This window comes from Mytilus trossulus, chromosome 1 (assembly GCF_036588685.1).
Source record: "Mytilus trossulus isolate FHL-02 chromosome 1, PNRI_Mtr1.1.1.hap1, whole genome shotgun sequence".
Classification (NCBI taxonomy): Eukaryota; Metazoa; Mollusca; class Bivalvia; order Mytilida; family Mytilidae; genus Mytilus; species Mytilus trossulus.
Window position 1 is genome coordinate 34,240,444 of NC_086373.1, and position 19,328 is coordinate 34,259,771.

Genomic DNA, 19,328 nt, shown 5'->3' on the forward strand with positions numbered 1-19,328 from the left:
GTGTGGCCAGAGAAAACCACCAACGTTCAATAGGAGAACTGACAATCTTAGTCAATTAAGATTGGAGATAAGTGTCCAGAGAAAACCACCAACGTTCAATAGGAGAACTGACAATCTTAGTCAATTAAGATTGGAGATGTGTGGCCAGAGAAAACCACCAACGTTCAATAGGAGAACTGACAATCTTAGTCAATTAAGATTGGAGATGTGTGGCCAGAGAAAACCACCAACGTTCAATAGGAGAACTGACAATCTTAGTCAATTAAGATTGGAGATAAGTGTCCAGAGAAAACCACCAACGTTCAATAGGAGAACTGACAATCTTAGTCAATTAAGATTGGAGATGTGTGGCCAGAGAAAACCACCAACGTTCAATAGGAGAACTGACAATCTTAGTCAATTAAGATTGGAGATGTGTGGCCAGAGAAAACCACCAACGTTCAATAGGAGAACTGACAATCTTAGTCAATTAAGATTGGAGATGTGTGGCCAGAGAAAACCACCAACGTTCAATAGGAGAACTGACAATCTTAGTCAATTAAGATTGGAGATGTGTGGCCAGAGAAAACCACCAACGTTCAATAGGAGAACTGACAATCTTAGTCAATTAAGATTGGAGATAAGTGTCCAGAGAAAACCACCAACGTTCAATAGGAGAACTGACAATCTTGGTCAATTAAGATTGGAGATGTGTGGCCAGAGAAAACCACCAACGTTCAATAGGAGAACTGACAATCTTAGTCAATTAAGATTGGAGATGAGTGCACCAGAGAAAACCACCAACGTTCAATAGGAGAACTGACAGTCTTAGTCAATTAAGATTGGAGATGAGTGGCCAGAGAAAACCACCAACGTTCAATAGGAGAACTGACAATCTTAGTCAATTAAGATTGGAGATGTGTGGCCAGAGAAAACCACCAACGTTCAATAGGAGAACTGACAATCTTAGTCAATTAAGATTGGAGATGAGTGGCCAGAGAAAACCACCAATGTTCAATAGGAGAACTGACAATCTTAGTCAATTAAGATTGGAGATGTGTGGCCAGAGAAAACCACCAACGTTCAATAGGAGAACTGACAATCTTAGTCAATTAAGATTGGAGATAAGTGGCCAGAGAAAACCACCAACGTTCAATAGGAGAACTGACAATCTTAGTCAATTAAGATTGGAGATGAGTGGCCAGAGAAAACCACCAACGTTCAATAGGAGAACTGACAATCTTAGTCAATTAAGATTGGAGATAAGTGGCCAGAGAAAACCACCAACGTTCAATAGGAGAACTGACAATCTTAGTCAATTAAGATTGGAGATGTGTGGCCAGAGAAAACCACCAACGTTCAATAGGAGAACTGACAATCTTAGTCAATTAAGATTGGAGATAAGTGTCCAGAGAAAACCATCAACGTTCAATAGGAGAACTGACAATCTTAGTCAATTAAGATTGGAGATGTGTGGCCAGAGAAAACCACCAACGTTCAATAGGAGAACTGACAATCTTAGTCAATTAAGATTGGAGATAAGTGTCCAGAGAAAACCACCAACGTTCAATAGGAGAACTGACAATCTTGGTCAATTAAGATTGGAGATGTGTGGCCAGAGAAAACCACCAACGTTCAATAGGAGAACTGACAATCTTAGTCAATTAAGATTGGAGATGAGTGCACCAGAGAAAACCACCAACGTTCAATAGGAGAACTGACAGTCTTAGTCAATTAAGATTGGAGATGAGTGGCCAGAGAAAACCACCAACGTTCAATAGGAGAACTGACAATCTTAGTCAATTAAGATTGGAGATGTGTGGCCAGAGAAAACCACCAACGTTCAATAGGAGAACTGACAATCTTAGTCAATTAAGATTGGAGATGAGTGGCCAGAGAAAACCACCAATGTTCAATAGGAGAACTGACAATCTTAGTCAATTAAGATTGGAGATGTGTGGCCAGAGAAAACCACCAACGTTCAATAGGAGAACTGACAATCTTAGTCAATTAAGATTGGAGATAAGTGGCCAGAGAAAACCACCAACGTTCAATAGGAGAACTGACAATCTTAGTCAATTAAGATTGGAGATGAGTGGCCAGAGAAAACCACCAACGTTCAATAGGAGAACTGACAATCTTAGTCAATTAAGATTGGAGATAAGTGGCCAGAGAAAACCACCAACGTTCAATAGGAGAACTGACAATCTTAGTCAATTAAGATTGGAGATAAGTGCACCAGTACGAGCAGGATTCAAACTCACAATCTCCTTAACATTAGAAATCATGTTACAAACATTCCAGAATTTGCACAAATTATTGAAAGTTACAATGTGTAAACATGTATTTTGATTTAATTATACATGTATAATAAGATCAGAGGTTTATTCAAAATTATTTAATTTTTTTTTTTACATGGAACTGTGATATTTTTAATGAATTAGAATATTTGTATGCATGTTTTTTTCAGCCAATAGTTGCATTGATCAGACCATTACCAGGGTCAGTCAAAAGAAAATGTTTTAATTGGATACACTGGGGTTTTGGTACCATAGGACACATTTTAGCAGGTAACATTTGTTGATAGTTTTAGTTTTTGAATGGATTTTTCAAAAGTAAAAAGTTAAGTCACATGCATAGCTTTTTCAATTTTCAAAATCAGAGCTTCTGTTTTGTCTTGTTACATAATTGTCTTCTCTATATATATGTATATGGTTTATTGAGAATAAAGATATAGAAATTACTTGAAATAAAACATTTGTAAAAAAACATATTTTAAGATTTAATTTATCAGTGTCCATAGATCAAGTGAGCTTGGCTGGCTTACTGCATCAACCACACATTAAAAGAAAGAATAATATTATAATGCAAGTTTTTTGTCTTTGCAGTTATAAATATATTTGCTGGTTTGGAGCTTGCCAAAGCAGGTGCCCCTCCATATTTAAGATGGGTACTGGTAGCATATGTTGGTTATTACATTACAGTCAACATGATATTAGAAATAAGTGACTGTGCTCTAACAAGAAAAGGTTAGTATTAGGCCACACCAATTTAATTTCTTGTTCTATGGATTTTTGGACTCCAAAATTTGGGGCGAGCAAGCGATTTGAAAATTTTAACAAAAAAATATTTAATTTGCCAATTTTTGAGGCGAAGCTTGAAAAGTAAAGGCGAGCGATTATAACTTTTTTATTGTAAACATAAAATAGTAGGTTTTGACAATATTAAAACTTGATTTATCACTTGTACTTTGACATTTCTTTAATTTCTGAAGTATTTTTTCCCTGTTCACCAAGAAATGATAAAAATCTGGTCTATGTATGTGTGACTGACAATGAGACAATTCTTCATCCAAGTCATTATCAGTTTGGGGGCAACCCCTTAATGTTATAAATATCCCTTTTACATGTTTTATGAGGGATCAATATAAGTTATAATTTTCTTTTTCTGAATTTCAACATTAAGTTTGTTAAACACTTGATTTTATAGTACTTTTACAGTACTTGTACCTCCCTGCAAACAAATACCTCATTCCTCTGATATATTCCATGTTACCTATATAGGTGTATCTATGGGCTGAGTGCAGCTGATTTCCCACGAGATTCAGTCATGTGACTCTTGTCCCATGTGAGGTAGTAATCATGTGAAATGTGATGTAGTTGTCATGTCCCATGAGACTAAGCCTTCATATCCCACGAGATGCAGTCATGTCCCATGTCAGGTGGTAATCATGTGAAATGTGATGTAGTTGTCATGTCCCATGAGACTAAGCCTTCATATCCCACGAGATGCAGTCATGTCCCATGTCAGGTGGTAATCATGTGAAATGTGATGTAGTTGTCATGTCCCATGAGACTAAGCCTTCATATCCCACGAGATGCAGTCATGTCCCATGTCAGGTGGTAATCATGTGAAATGTGATGTAGTTGTCATGTCCCATGAGACTAAGCCTTCATATCCCATGAGATGTAGTCGTCTAGCCCCACAAGATGAAGTAGTACTTTCTTATGAAACGTATGAAATGTAGCCTTTATTGAGATATTCTGTAAACCAACACAATAAATTTAGCGTTTACCCTATCCTAAAATTGAGAATGGAAAAGGGGAATGTGTCAAAGAGACAACAACCCAACCATAGAAAAAACAACAGCAGAAGGCCACCAACAGGTCTTCAATGTAGCGAGAAATTCCCGCACCCAGAGGAGGCGTCCTTCAGCTGGCCCCTTAAAAAATATATACTAGTTCAGTGATAATGAACACCATACAAATTTCCAAATTGTACACAAGAAACTGAAATTAAAATCATACAAGACTAACAAAGGCCAGAGGCTCCTGACTTGGGACAGGCGCAAAAAATGTGGCTAGGTTAAACATGTTTGTGAGATCTCAACCCTCCCCCTATACCTCTAGCCAATGTAGAAAAGTAAACGCAATAGCCTAATTCAAAGTGGTTTATTCTTGTGATTTTCTTACTATTATTGTTGGTGTTTTGATCTAAGAAAATATAGAAATAGATAAAAAAAGTTCCACATATAAGTGACAATTCATAAGTTTTACATTTGTGAAAATCACTTTGTTCACAGTGAACATAATTGTTTATTGTAATGTAGTTGTCATGTCCAATGCGATTGTAATGTAGTTGTCATGTCCAATGCGATTGTAATGTTGTTGTCATGTCCAATGTGATTGTAATGTAGTTGTCATGTCCAATGTGATTGTAATGTTGTTGTCATGTCCAATGTGATTGTAATGTAGTTGTCATGTCCAATGTGATTGTAATGTTGTTGTCATGTCCAATGTGATTGTAATGTTGTTGTCATGTCCAATGTGATTGTAATGTAGTTGCCATGTCCAATGTGATTGTAATGTAGTTGTCATGTCCAATGTGATTGTAATGTAGTTGTCATGTCCAATGTGATTGTAATGTAGTTGTCATGTCCAATGAGATGTGATCATCATGTCACACATTAAAGTCTTTTCCCCTTCAGGTTAATATTATTTCAATAATTAAGGTGGTACCCAACACTTTGACTAAAATTAATTTGGCTTGTTTAATTTTCTTAAAATATTGACAAAGTATTTACTTTGACCCACTGACAAAAATATAAAAATTTTAGAAAATTTGAACCAACCGTTTTATCAGAAAAATTACACTGGTTATATACCAGTTTGACAAACACTAATTTTGATCATTGAGAAGCTTAATATTCCCTTAACAACACAATGTAATGAAAACGTTTAGCTGATTTTACAGAGTTATCTCCCTGTAGTGTGAGGTACCACCTTAAAGAGCTAAACTTTTAAATGGTTAATACTGTGTAATCTAAACCAATTAAAATATTGTGTTTTAAGATGAAAATCCCTTCGTTACAACATAAAATCCTATATTTCAGAACGTAAACAGGATGATACTTATATGTATGAAATGCACAGAAAGCCAATGTATTATTCACACAGCAATGCACATTTACAGTTAGAACCATCAGTAAGTGATTATATTTCTTGTTTGTTGGATAATTATGTATTTTTATTTATATATGAGCCAGTCCATGCGAAAAGGTACAAAAACGAAAATTTTACGAAATTCTAAAAAGTGTGCATAATTATTGGTAGTAGACTTGTGATTTATAAAACACATTTACTTTTCCTCATATCATCAAGCTGTGGTCTACACGCACCTGCAAGTGCTGAGACCCCCCCCCCCCCTTAGTTTTATCAAGATTTTTAATGAATTATTTCATAAATTTCAATCATTTTCAAAGTAAGGTTTAAATGGCTTGATTTGCCAATTGATAATGTTAGCCCCGGTAGCAGTGGGGATAAGGCTCTCGCTTAGGATGCTGAAATCAATGCAATCAAACCGGGCAATGGTTCGAATCCCGTTCAAGTGATGTTGATTTATATAATATTAAATAACTTAACTTAACTAAGTTAAATTTCAATTTCTAAAACACAAGATGACATAGTTTTTGTATTTTTCCTCATGATTTAATGTTGTCTTACTTTCTTTGAACCTGTAGAACTGAGTGAAATTATTGACTTTTGTCTCTGTAAAGTATCGGGGTTTTTTTTTTATAGTTTCTGGTCGGTAAAGCATTATTCGGAGGAACAAATGATTTTACTCTTGTTCACATACAAAAAATTCAGATATTTCTACGTCTTTTTCTGTTTTAGTTGACAAATTCGGGATAGAATTGACAATTTTATGAATGTTTACATTAATGTAACTTTTTTCGGATAAAATCGTTTTTCAAAAATACTATAACAAACTTTGATAACGTGTCCTGTAAAGTTTACCAAAAGGACTTTTTGTACCTTTTCGCATGGACTGGCTCATATATATGTAAATAAATGATATTTTTTGTTACAAATGTTTGAAAAAATCTGATGTCATTTTAATATATGAAAAAGGTATTTTTATCTATTGAGGGTGAATACCAATAGATGTATTATTTGGATTGATGTCAAATTTTTTTGGTTTTGTTTTGTACATTTTGAATGGATTTGGTATTGTTATCTCCCTGAGGTTATTTTAGCCTATTTTTCTATGATGTAAAACATTGGAAAGTATCCCCTGCTGTTTGTAAAAACACAGTAATCATGATAATAATGATGTTATGATAAATTCCTTAAAATCAAGTCATGGGTTTAAGTAGAGGAAATGAAACAAATTTAGGACAAACTCTTTTTAGACAGGGGTATGCTAATTTTTATCGACAACTGGTTAAAAAAAATTAAAACATGAAATATTAACTCTTATTTATATATTTTTATGCCCCACCTACCATAGTAGTGGGGTGCTTTGTTTTCTGGTCTGTGCATCCGTTCTTTGTCCTTCCGTCCCTCTGTCTGTCCGTCTCGCTTCAGGTTAAATTTTTTGGTCAAGGTAGTTTTTGATGAACTTGAAGTCCAATCAACTTGAAACTCAGTACACATGTGCCCTATGATATGATCTTTCTAATTTTAATACCAAACTAGTGTTTTGACCCCAATTTCAAGGCACACTGAACATAGAAAATGATAGTGCAAATTTCACGTTAATTTATTTTGTTTGATTTCATGACCACCAGAGTCCCATTAGTGGTTTGTATAAAAATTAGTCTTTTTGTCTTTTGAGCGCACCAAACATTGAAAGCCAAATATTTTTAATAAAGGAATAACTTTTGCAACTTAGAAATAAGTCTTTAATAGTTTTCATAAACATTTTAAGGTAGTTTTTGATGAATTTGAAGTCCAATCAACTTGAAATTTAATATACCTTCCCTGTGATATGATCTTTCTAATTTAATGCCAAATTAGAGTTTTTACCCTAATTTCAAGGTCCACTAAACACAGAAAATGATAGTGCCAGTGGGGCATCCATATACTATAGACATATTCTTGTTTTAAATATATTATTTTCTCTTTTACAGTATAGCAGATTAAAGAAGGTAGTGATGGGAACACATGTACTTATAATAACAGTGACAACATTGCTTCTTATTATCATGTTAATTATTGGTGGATAGGAGTAATACTTCAGTGAGAGGTAAACCCAATATTGGTGTTGTCATATGATGCTCGCCAGTCAACACTGCAACGCTGGACGTTGATCAAGATATGATATTGTAAAAGTGAATTCAGTGCAGGATTACACGGTTCAGTGGATATTTTTGGTAAATATTTGAATTGAGTGTATGCTAAACACAGCAGAAGTATTGTGATGACTATGTTAATATTTCCTTTAAATTTTGTGAGTATTTATAATGTGCTATGAAATAAATCAAAGTAACCAAAAGTTTGTACTTTCTGTACATTTTTATAGTCTCATGAATAAGTTAATCCATAAATGTACATGTAATATGATGTATTTAGTTATGTTTATTTTTATATATGTAATGATTAAAAGCTGTGTTTTGTAAAAACTATGTTGTGTATAGTTTTGCATAGATCTAAAAAAAAATCTTATTATTTCAAAAAAAAAAAATTCAAACATAACAATTGTTAATTAGGCTTTTAAAGGGTTGAGGTGTATTTTGATAAGTTTTATTAGAAATAAGCAAATCAGCTTAGAAATATGGAACTTTTAATTTGATTTCTATGTGATGGTAAAAATAATTCAGAAATTTTCTGATACTTGATTTTTTTACTAACCTTTGGTGCCTTCATCAGGTGACAGGTTTATTTTATTACAAGCAATAATTCATTTCTGTGATTAGTACTTTTGTTAGTATTTTGTTTGATTTTATGACCACCAGAGTCCCATTAGTGGTTTTTATAAAAATGATGGTCTTTTGTCTTTCGAGCACACCAAACATTGAAAGCCAAATATTTTTTTTAAATAAAGGAATAACTTTTGCAACTTAGAAATAAGTCTTTAATAGTTTTCAACTTTCAATTGAGCATAATGTGTTTGTGTAATAACTTTAATTTGTAAAACCTTTCATAAATTATTTCAATCATGAAAATTATTCAACTAGGATTACAGCAAGACAGTATTAAGCTGTTGATAGATTTCCAGTTACCTTTTGTGTGGCAGAAAGACAATTTTTTATATTTTTTTTTGTTAAAAGATGACAAAATATTTCACCTTTATTGTCACATTATTTGGTCTTAACTTATCATCAGCTAACTGATTTTAAAAGTCTTTAGTTCATGGAAAACTTCATGAAATTCTTTTCATGAATAAATTCTGTGTTTGCCTTTGATTTGTGTTTTAGGGAGGGATATTGTCTTTTATGGCTAATGATTAGTTAAGGTTGTTCACATTAGGATTTGAAACTTGAAAATCTTGACAATCAGTTTTAGCAAAAAATATATATAATAATATCTTATTCAAGGAGTATTGTAGTGTTATTATAATTCATTGTAACTATGAAATGTTATTTATTTACAATAATTTATGCTGTATTATAATTGTTATATGTTTATGACTATAATATTTTGTGTTCATATTTATTTTCATAATAAATATAAAACATTAATTTTTTTTTTCATTATTGTTTAAGTCTTTTGAAATCTCCAGGTGCCACTCAGATTTGCAACTTATTACAATATAAAATTGTGGCCCAATGGGTAAACCAAAAAAATATCATGGATTTTCCTTCATGTTTCAATTTACAATGTTTCTAAGGGGGAAATGACAAATCAACAGTGTTGCTTCTAACTTCTGTGAACCAGGTGTAAAAGCAGCCAATGCCAATTTCAAAGTCCTGGTTTTACCCAGCTGACGATCAGTCATATTACAGTCTGCTGTATAGGAAAACACTACTACAAGACCAAGAATGAGTTTATGATTTTGATAGTACATTGTATTAGGTGTTAAAATGGAAGCAAATTTGACGGTTCATTCTCATTTATCCAACTTTTAAAAATTTTAGGTTGTAAAGGTAAAAAAAAAGTTGGATAGATGAGATCAAAGGTAATCAAAAACAAAGGGTTTTTCAATTAGAGTTGGGTTGAATGACAGGTGAAAAATAAGACTGAAAATTATACCCGGATTAAATTTTCTGTAGTATTATTTAGCATAGCATATTAAAATGTGCAACTGACACTAAGATAATGTAATTTTAATCATTTGAAAGCATTTTAAAGTTTTTTAACCATTAATTAAAATGTGAAGTGGATAGAAAAATATCAAGTTATTGCACTTTGATTCATGAAGAGATTTGTCAATTAGATGGAGCTTTTTCTGTGTAATAGATCCTTCGTTTCATTTTTTTCTGTTCTTCTGACCAAATAATACAAATGGGACAAAATATAATTTGAATACGTTTTACTACACAAAGACTGGACAGAACAAAATTCAAACAATATATATAACTATACTATTAAACGTTCTATAGGTACCACGTATAGTCGCATCATTAACATCCTCTCTTATGATTATTCCGTTTGTGTCATTTTGGGAGAAAAACAAAAATAAAGGCTTCCGGATATAAAATGTCAAGTTTATCAATGAATTACAAACAGTTCCGTACCATTTCGCTGGCTTCCCTTGGCCAGAGGTCAATAAAATTTCTGCAGCAGTACCTAAAGTGTTGTTGTTATAAGACTCTAAATTATAAGTTTATTTCTAGTATTGAATGTTCACAATATACAGATAAAAGCTTACATTATTGCAATTAATAGAAAAAATGAGATTTTGGGGGAAAATGTAATAAGTTTACTATCCTCTTTTTATATAATGTTTTTTAGATAATATAAAAACATACAGGAACAAATTTACTGTCAAATTTTAGAAAGACACCTTATTATTACTAAACAAACAATCCAATAATTAACAAAAATAAAAAGTTGGCTAAATGAGAATGCCTTAATTTAAAAAGTTGGATAAATGAGAAGACACCAATTTGACTTAGATTATAAGCAAAATATCTCATTACAGGATTTAAGATCTTTAATTATATCGTTGATTATCTCAACGAGATTGATTACTCGCTTGAGCTGGTACAGCGAAAGTGAGAAAAGCAATCGAGTTGAGATGACCAATGATAATCTATTTATCGCTATTTTACCTATGACGACGTTGTCAATTTCAATGTCAATTTCGTTAGCAACACCACATGGCCTCCTTAGTTTCTAGCGATAATTTTTCCATCTCAAGTGAGAAGCATGATATGAAAATTATCATAAAAAAAGATCAAAGGAAAAATGCACAAAATAGCGATAATTATCGTTATCGGTAATATCAATGATTTTTTTCTTGAAAAGTTTTTATAGCTCGTAACTAAATTTAGATAAATTTCTAGTTATTTACAATGATGCTCCTGCATTTATATATTGGAATTGCACAAGGTCATGCATTTTCAAGACTGCCTATGACTTCTAAATCATGTCCAAAATTTTAATAAGGAAAACATGGTCTTTTAGTAGTTGCAATTGGTTTTGAAGTATGCCTTCAATAACTGCGATTGAGTCTTGGACTTGGGTCAGTATTTTATGTTTTTTGTCATTTTATTTATACAAAGTAATGGATTTTTGTGCTAAATACCAATTTGATGATTCAAGCCTCTCCCCATTCATGGCCATTCTGTCTTCCGGTGTGTGCTGTTCGTCTGTCTGTCTGTCTGTCCGTCCCGCTTCTGTATGTGCCTATATTAAAACAGTATCTTGAAATCCAGTGTTTGTTGTCTGATGTAACCGTCTTAAAAAAAAGGTTTGCTTAAAGTCTTACACTTTGGCATTCCTGTATAATTTATAGTTTGCTGTATGGTATTGTAATGTTTATTGGTCGTTATGGTTATAAATCTGGAGAATCTTGTATTATATATGCTTATTTTATACAGAAAGAAACGTTGTGTGGATTTAGACGTTTGTCTGATAGTGACAGGTTGTCCCACTCGGAGGACAAGTTGTATCAGACCTCGCTGTGTTTTGTATTGACAGACTGTCCCATTCAGAGGACAAGCTGTACCAGCTATACTGTCTATAAGTGACACATCGTCCCATCTTGAGGACAGGCTGGTTTATTGAATTATATTTGTATATATATTTATCTGTTGTTACTTTATTTCGACAAAGAGTCAGTGTGTATATTTTAGTTCATTGTGCAAAATATAGATAGTTGTTGTTTTTAGTATTACCATACTGTTTGTGGACAACTTGGATCCAAGTATTGACTGGAACGGACGTTTGGGATATAAACGCCTGGTTACACGTTACATATTTGGTGGCAGCGGTGGGATTCAAGTTGTCTATCAAATATACTATTTGATTGATTGATCGTCATTTAATATGTTTTCAGGATTGATTTAAAAGATTAAAGTGAATCAACCGTGAGGTAAAGTCGTAAGTCACGGCTGAGTTGTAACACGAGTATATTATTTAATAAAATTGTCTCATTTTGATTACACTGCATAGCATTGAATATGTCAAATATTGACGATCAGATTGCGGAAATAAGTAGACAAATACAGTATCTTAGCGAAAGCACTATACAACATGGTCAAGGTTTTATATCATCTACACCTAAAGATCAGGGTGTACGTGCGATGGTTGTTGAAAATAAAGATCGGTATTTTCATCCTAAGCCGGAATTAACAATAAATCAAAGTACTGCTCATACTGTTTGCTCTGATTCGAATGATGTTAAAATCAAACCATCAAAATATGATGGCAATACTTCTTGGATCGACTACTTGGCACACTTTGAGATGTGTACCCTAGTCAATATGTGGTCTGAACACCAGAAAGGCTTGTACTTGGCCGTGTCACTGGTTGGACAGGCTCAAGCAGTCCTTGGTGATTTACCAAAGGAAAAGAGACAAATATTTTCAGACCTAGTAAACGCACTACAGGAACGCTTTGCACCATCTAGTCAAACGGAACTCTATCGATGTCAGTTTAAGGAGTGTCGACAAAAAGCAAGCGAGACTTTGCCGGGGTTAGGTCAGTCAGTACGAAGACTTTCTAATCTGGCCTACCCGACTGCTCCGTTAGAATTAAGGGACACCCTTGCCAAAGAACAATTTATAGATGCGTTAGTAGACTCCGAAATGAGACTGAGAATTAAACAGTCCCGTCCAAAAGGTCTTAACGATGCTATACGGTTGGCAGTTGAGCTTGAAGCGTATAACAAGGCTGAGAGCAAAACACTGAACAGTATAGGTCATTTACGACAGACTACTAGTGACGAACGGGCAGAAACACCTAATAGTTCTGTTACGGCTGTATATATGGGACAAATGACGACATGGATGCAGACGATTGAGAATAATTTACTGGCCATATCAAAAGAGATTAAAGATTTAAAGTCCCAAAGAAAGTTCCAACAAAGAAGGAAGATAAATAAGACACAACGTAAAGGGAAAAGGGGTGGCCCTTGTTTTAGTTGTGGTGAAATAGGGCACTTTGCAAGAAATTGTCCTTATAATAATCAGAAGCAAAGTACTCGGGAAACAGATAACAACGGAACATATACGGACGGTACAGTCAAGACACTGAAGTCTGAAGTTAAGTTTAATGACAAAGGCGATGTTGTTGTTTCAGCATCAGGGGATGCTGTAATGTTTGTCGAGTTGAAAATTCAAGATGTACCAGTCAAGTTTGTGATTGATACTGGAGCTACACGTACTTTGGTCACTTCAAAAGTGTATGATTCAATTCCCGACTTGTGTAGGCCACATTTAAGTGAAACTAGGTCACAGATTAAGTCAGTCAGTGACAAGTATTTAAGCCTTCGAGGTAAAGGTAGTTTTAAAATGGATTTTGGTAAAGAGAAGTTTACTTCAGAGGCCGTTGTAGCTGACCTACAAGTCGATGGTATTCTAGGTTTAGACTTCATGAAGGAAAATAAGTGTCTGATTGACGTGTCTGCTAGCGTATTGCACATCGATAACGTTAAGGTCCCCCTTTGTGTTCAAGATACCCAAATTAGAAATGCTGATGTTCGTAGAAAACCATGTCGGTTAACACCAGACAGACAATCAAAAATGGACCGTTGTTGTTCTAGGAGAGAACAAAGTCAGGTAAACATAGTTACAAGTCAGATGCCGGACAAAAGTGAAGACTTGACTTTAATAGAGTTACAATCAAATGACTCGGACCTTAAACTTGTTAAGCGGTGGTTGACAGAGGGTCAAAGGCCACAGTACACTGAAGTATCAAATAAGGGATACTCTATTAGGTCATTATGGAGTCAGTTTGGTTGTTTAGAAGTCCATCGTGATGTAGTAGTTAGACGCCACATGGACTGTGAACTAAACGTTGTGAAATTACAAGCGGTAATTCCTATGTCGGAGCGCAAGCAAGTATTAGAATACTGTCATGACACAGACTATGCTGGTCACTTAGGTACGCATAAGACTCGAGAGAAGATATGTCAGTCTTACTATTGGCCTGGTATACAATCCGACGTTAGGACATATGTCGCTAGTTGTGCTAAGTGTTATAGGATAATACGCCCAATGAAAAGGAAGCGTGTCTCATTAAGATTAGAGGAGGACAGTGGTCGTCACCAGAGTAAGAGACCAGCCTGTATAACTTATTATGTAAATAAGTAAAATTCCTATTGTGTATAAATTTGTTGAATTATATTTTGTGATTTTGAATGTATCATGCGGGACGCATTTAGATTGAGGCGTGGGTTATGTAATGTTTATTGGTCGTTATGGTTATAAATCTGGAGAATCTTGTATTATATATGCTTATTTTATACAGAAAGAAACGTTGTGTGGATTTAGACGTTTGGCGGGGAAATTAGTGGCAGGGTCGAAAGTTATAGGGGTGATCGCAAATAACTCTCTATGCTCCGTAAGAGTAACATATAGAGAACACCCCTATTAAGGAAATAGTGGTATCGACCCCGGGTATATAAGAGAGTGAGAAACGGCACTCGAGACTGTCGGTTGGCTGTCGATGAGCTGTCATCCTTCAACTGAGCGTACGTCGGATATATTAAGTGCTAGAAGAGCCTTGATATTGAGAGGACACTTTGTACTGGGTACAACGTGGACGTACATGTTGACAGGATTGGCATAGCGGACTGTCCCACTCGGAGGAAAGGCTGTACCAGCCCGTACTGTCTGGTAGTGACAGGTTGTCCCACTCGGAGGACAAGTTGTTCCAGTCCGCACTGTCTGATAGTGACAGGTTGTCCCACTCGGAGGACAAGTTGTATCAGACCTCGCTGTGTTTTGTATTGACAGACTGTCCCATTCAGAGGACAAGCTGTACCAGCTATACTGTCTATAAGTGACACATCGTCCCATCTTGAGGACAGGCTGGTTTATTGAATTATATTTGTATATATATTTATCTGTTGTTACTTTATTTCGACAAAGAGTCAGTGTGTATATTTTAGTTCATTGTGCAAAATATAGATAGTTGTTGTTTTTAGTATTACCATACTGTTTGTGGACAACTTGGATCCAAGTATTGACTGGAACGGACGTTTGGGATATAAACGCCTGGTTACACGTTACAGTATGGGTTTTTAGAATTAGGGGTTCGTATGGATAGTAAACCCGACAATTGTAACAAGCCCCTGTGCTTTAATTGACATCAAACATGCAGAACAAAGAATGTGTCTAAGAGACAAAAACTCGACCAAAGAGCAGAAAACAGCCTACGGCTATCAATGGATCTTCAACACAGAGAAATCCTGCTCCTGAGAGTGGGCTTCGGCTGTTTCAACCAAGACTAAAAAATAAGACTACCACTAGCAATATGAATATGGAGCAGGGATTAATTGATTATGTTTGATCTCAAACCCTACCCGTTTTTTTCTTGATCACTAGAATGACAGTACATTCATAAATGAAAATACAATAAAAACCCATACAAAAATAAGGATAAAAAAGATAACAATTAAACAACTACAAGCAAAACAATAGTGCATTAAAGAATACTCATGGTTAAGAGGCTTAAGAAAATATTGGTGTTTGAAATTCTGTACAGGTTTCTTCTATGCATGGGGTAGGGTCGTGTCTTTCTGTTCGCTTCATGGCCATAATGCATGGAGTTTGTAAGGTACAACGACCAGAATTAGAGTGTAGGATGACATGTTTTAGAATAAAAAAAAGTACCTTGAGAATTCTTTCAGTAATTGCAAGCTTTCTTTGGTATGCTTTTTTTAAGCCCCCGTTTAGTTTAAACATATTTGTTTATAGTGGATTGGGAAACAAGTTTTACAACTTATATTAATCCCTTTCCACTTTGCGGGTGCGAGTGCTGACTTGTAGCGGCATTAGCCTACTCTTTTTCGAAATCTACAAGGGTGTATTTAACGTGCAAGAGATATGGCTCTCTCTAAACACGGGTCAGCCATTTATCGTCCCCGTCCGACGGACTATCATCGTTTCCTCAAGACCATACTCGCAAATGGTGTCAAGGGAGAGCCGAAAATTGAGTTCCTGAAATTTTCATCCCAAACGGGAATCAAACCAGGAACCTTTGTGTTAGTAGTCCGATGCACTAACCACTACACCACGGCTCTGTTGTAGCAGAGGGGGGCATTAAGTTTTACTCTTGTCTGTCTGTACGTCCCAAAATTGGTTTCCGTTCTCTAACTTTAGTTTGCCTCAATCATATGTTATGAAAATAATACACAATGTTTATTACCACAAAACACAGGTCAAGTTAGTGAAGTTTGAATTTTGGTGGCACCACTTTTACCAATCTAGAGTTATACCCCTTTACAAAAAAAAAAATGCTGAATTTTTCGAGTCCGTTCTCTAACTTTAGTTTGTCTCAACCAAATGATATGAAACTTATACACAATGCTCATTATTACAAAACACGGATCGAGTTTATTTATAAGTGTTATAGATATTCCCATGTTTTTGTTAAAAAATCATTTTGGTAAATTCTTTAGCAGTTTATTCAAATGTGAATGTCATTAATTCTGTGAAAGTTAATTTTACAGCAACTACAGGTCACTTTAGTCTTGAACAACGAGCAAGAATTTCCACTGTATATCCAGCTTTAAAATGTCCCTGATATGAAAAAAATATGAAACAATTCAACAACAAAAAAACAACATCCTGTTATGAAAAATAATAAACAAACAAAAAACAGATATGAGAGACAGCAACCAGTAAATAACAGATATTCTTACTTCAAACATCGCATAGACTATGGTGAGTATCAATATTAGTAATGTAGTTTGGTCTGTTACACCTAAGAAAATTGATACAATACCCGTGGTATGCGTATAAGATAAGATAAGATATATTTACTTTCCAATAGTGGACCCATTACGGGCATAATCAGTACATTGATTTTTTTATCACACAACTGCAACTAAATAGACAATAAACAAAAATAGAAATACGTTTGACAAAAAACATGAAATATAAATTGAGTATATATAGTTTCACCTTTCTTAAACTGAAGTATTAAAAGTATTGGCCTAGAAAAAAATCTGCATCTTTGAACAATAGTAAATTTGGTCCAACGACGTGTCTGTGTTTACCCGATAGATATACCCTCCACCGATTTGCCCACCATCCCACCCATATGTTAGGTTTTTTTTTAAATTCTGATCTTTTTTGGATGTGAACCACTGGCCAAAATAAAACAACATTTTGCAGTCATGTTCCTTGCAGGTTTTTTTCTTAAGTGTAACTGTGTTTTCAATTTATCAGTCATAACATTTTGTCCCATTGGCTTCTCAAATTTCTGAATGCTGAACTTATGAAGAGTTTCTTCTCGTGGACATCTAAACCTTTTAAAGCAACCAAACTTGGCAGATATATCTGAGAAGGTCCTTGATTTGCATATATTGTTTCTAATTTGCATATCGAACTTTAGAAAAATGCAAGAACATGTAAAGCGATATTCAAACAACATTCCATGAAGCTATGTTCTTTAAACGGGCTCTTCTGTCAGATGGACATAAGAACTTTGAACTACTATATCAATTTGTATACCTGTGTTAACTGTTATGATCAGGAGTAAAATGTCCGTGTAGATGCACCATTCTACGTACGATTTTTTGTCCAATTGTGTCAAGAAATGGAGCTTTATGTTCTGTAAATAAAATTTTGTATTATTCGAATTACTTAAGCTCGCTTTTCAGTCTTATACCGTCTTCTTCCAAAGTATATTAATTTTATACGTTAAATTACGGATGATAAAATTTTGGTGCAACCTTCTTAATAACACACTTGATAACAAGATTTCGTCAATGTTATATAAGTTGATATATATTAATTATAATAAGTATGGAATTGAAAACAAATGGTTGTTATTTATCAAAAGTATCTTTGATAATTGTGGTATGTCAAACATTTGGCAAAATCAAGATTGTATCTCAAAAAATTGGATTGTATTAAGTATTGAACAAAAGTTAAAAGATCAGTTTAGACAAGAATGGTTTGCAAATGTAAATCAATCATCAAAAGGTTTATGTTATAAATTATTCAAAACAGAACTTAAATTTGAAAATTATATTACAGTTTTATCGTTAAAAAATGCACTGAAACTATGTAAATTTAGATGTGGCAATCACCGTTTGCCAGTGGAGACGGGGAGGTGGCAAAATGTTCAAAGACAAGAGAGGCTATGTCACCTTTGTGAATCTGCTGACATCGGCGATGAATTCCATTATGTAATGTCTTGTCCTTTTTTCAAAAAAGAACGATATAAATATTTACCACACTATTGTTGTACAAATGTTAATATTCTTAAATTTAAAAATGTATTCACTACAGTCAATATTGTCTTGCTAGAAAAATTGTGTAGATTTATTAACTATATATCAGTGGAAGTCTGTCCTCCTGGTTAAACTACATTTATTTATGTATATTTCACACATGCAAAATATGTTGTATTGTATATATTATCATCTCTGTAACTATGTTATTTAGTTAATGAGAATAAAGATCTATCTACTTGACACTTGCTAAAAGGCATTGACTTATGAACTACAGTATAAACACTTTCGCGTGTCTTATAGTGAAGTCACTTGACACATGCTGGAATGGTTCCACTTATGGACTTGAGATTAATGCCTTGCAGTAGGATCACTTGACACTTGTTTGAAAACTTTAAGTTATGAAGTAAAGATTTAACACCTAAAGTCAAAAAGCATTTTAAGAAATACAATGAACAATAGTCCTCAGATTATCTGACCGGATGGACATAGATGATTTATCATCCGGGTCCAATCAATGAATATATAAGCAACACACTTTAATGATTTTATGTATCACTCAAAACAAAGGACACATCCAGTGAGTATATGAAGCCTTACATGGGGGAAATATACTTATATATATAGTGTTTCTGATGTCTTAGCTAGGCCAGTCGAGGCAGTCGTATTTCACTTTTCTCGAATAGGTAATTGATTTACACATCTGGTGCTTTACATCCTGATTTATTAATTGAGTGGCGTTATCTTCAAACGTTATCATATTAATTAACGCCGATCATACAAAAAAAACCCTGAATTTTGCATGTTTTGTCGATCAATGATTTTTTTTTTGCATAAATTTTGTGTAGGTTAACGACATACATTCTAAGTAGGTTCGCAACTAGTCCAAATAATTATGGCGTCTGGCAAGGCTATTTTATTTCCTAGTAGGCGTCACACAAAAAAATAGCCTTGCTAGACGTCATAATTATTTGGACTAGTTCGCAAACCAAACTACAAAATAATCGAAATCCTGCTATAAGTGTTCTACTTCTGATGTCTTTGGAGTTTGCATCTTGTCTTATATCTATGGTAGTTTTTATTTTGCAATTTTTGAACAAACAATACTTAGCAATAATCAAAAAACGAACTTGAGAAACAGCAAGAAAACTGCATTCACTCAATTACTGGCTTCTGACTTAGGACAGACACATAACAAGTCTAGCCTTTTCATCTCTGCCAGCTTACAGAATACTGTTATAAATAGTGATTTTTTTTTAATTATTGTAACATAA

The 19,328-nt window shown here is 34.2% G+C and overlaps 2 protein-coding genes across 4 annotated transcripts in view; both read left to right on the top strand.

The window, feature by feature from the left end:
• The window catches only part of LOC134722389 (ferric-chelate reductase 1-like), a 33,416-nt gene extending 24,475 nt beyond the window's left edge, over positions 1-8,941 (top strand). For all 3 annotated transcript variants that reach the window (XM_063586011.1, XM_063586017.1, XM_063586025.1), the window contains 4 exons: positions 2,450-2,549; positions 2,868-3,008; positions 5,372-5,463; positions 7,391-8,941. In XM_063586011.1, the coding sequence (XP_063442081.1) occupies positions 2,450-2,549; positions 2,868-3,008; positions 5,372-5,463; positions 7,391-7,486 (429 nt within the window). In that variant the 3' untranslated portion in view covers positions 7,487-8,941. The remainder of the gene's footprint in view (positions 1-2,449; positions 2,550-2,867; positions 3,009-5,371; positions 5,464-7,390) is intronic.
• A 2,886-nt stretch (positions 8,942-11,827) lies between these two features.
• On the top strand, positions 11,828-13,960 carry LOC134713784 (uncharacterized). The gene has a single exon (XM_063575097.1). The coding sequence runs from the start codon at positions 11,828-11,830 to the stop codon at positions 13,958-13,960; it is 2,133 nt and encodes a 710-aa protein (XP_063431167.1).
• The last annotated feature ends 5,368 nt before the right edge of the window (positions 13,961-19,328 follow it).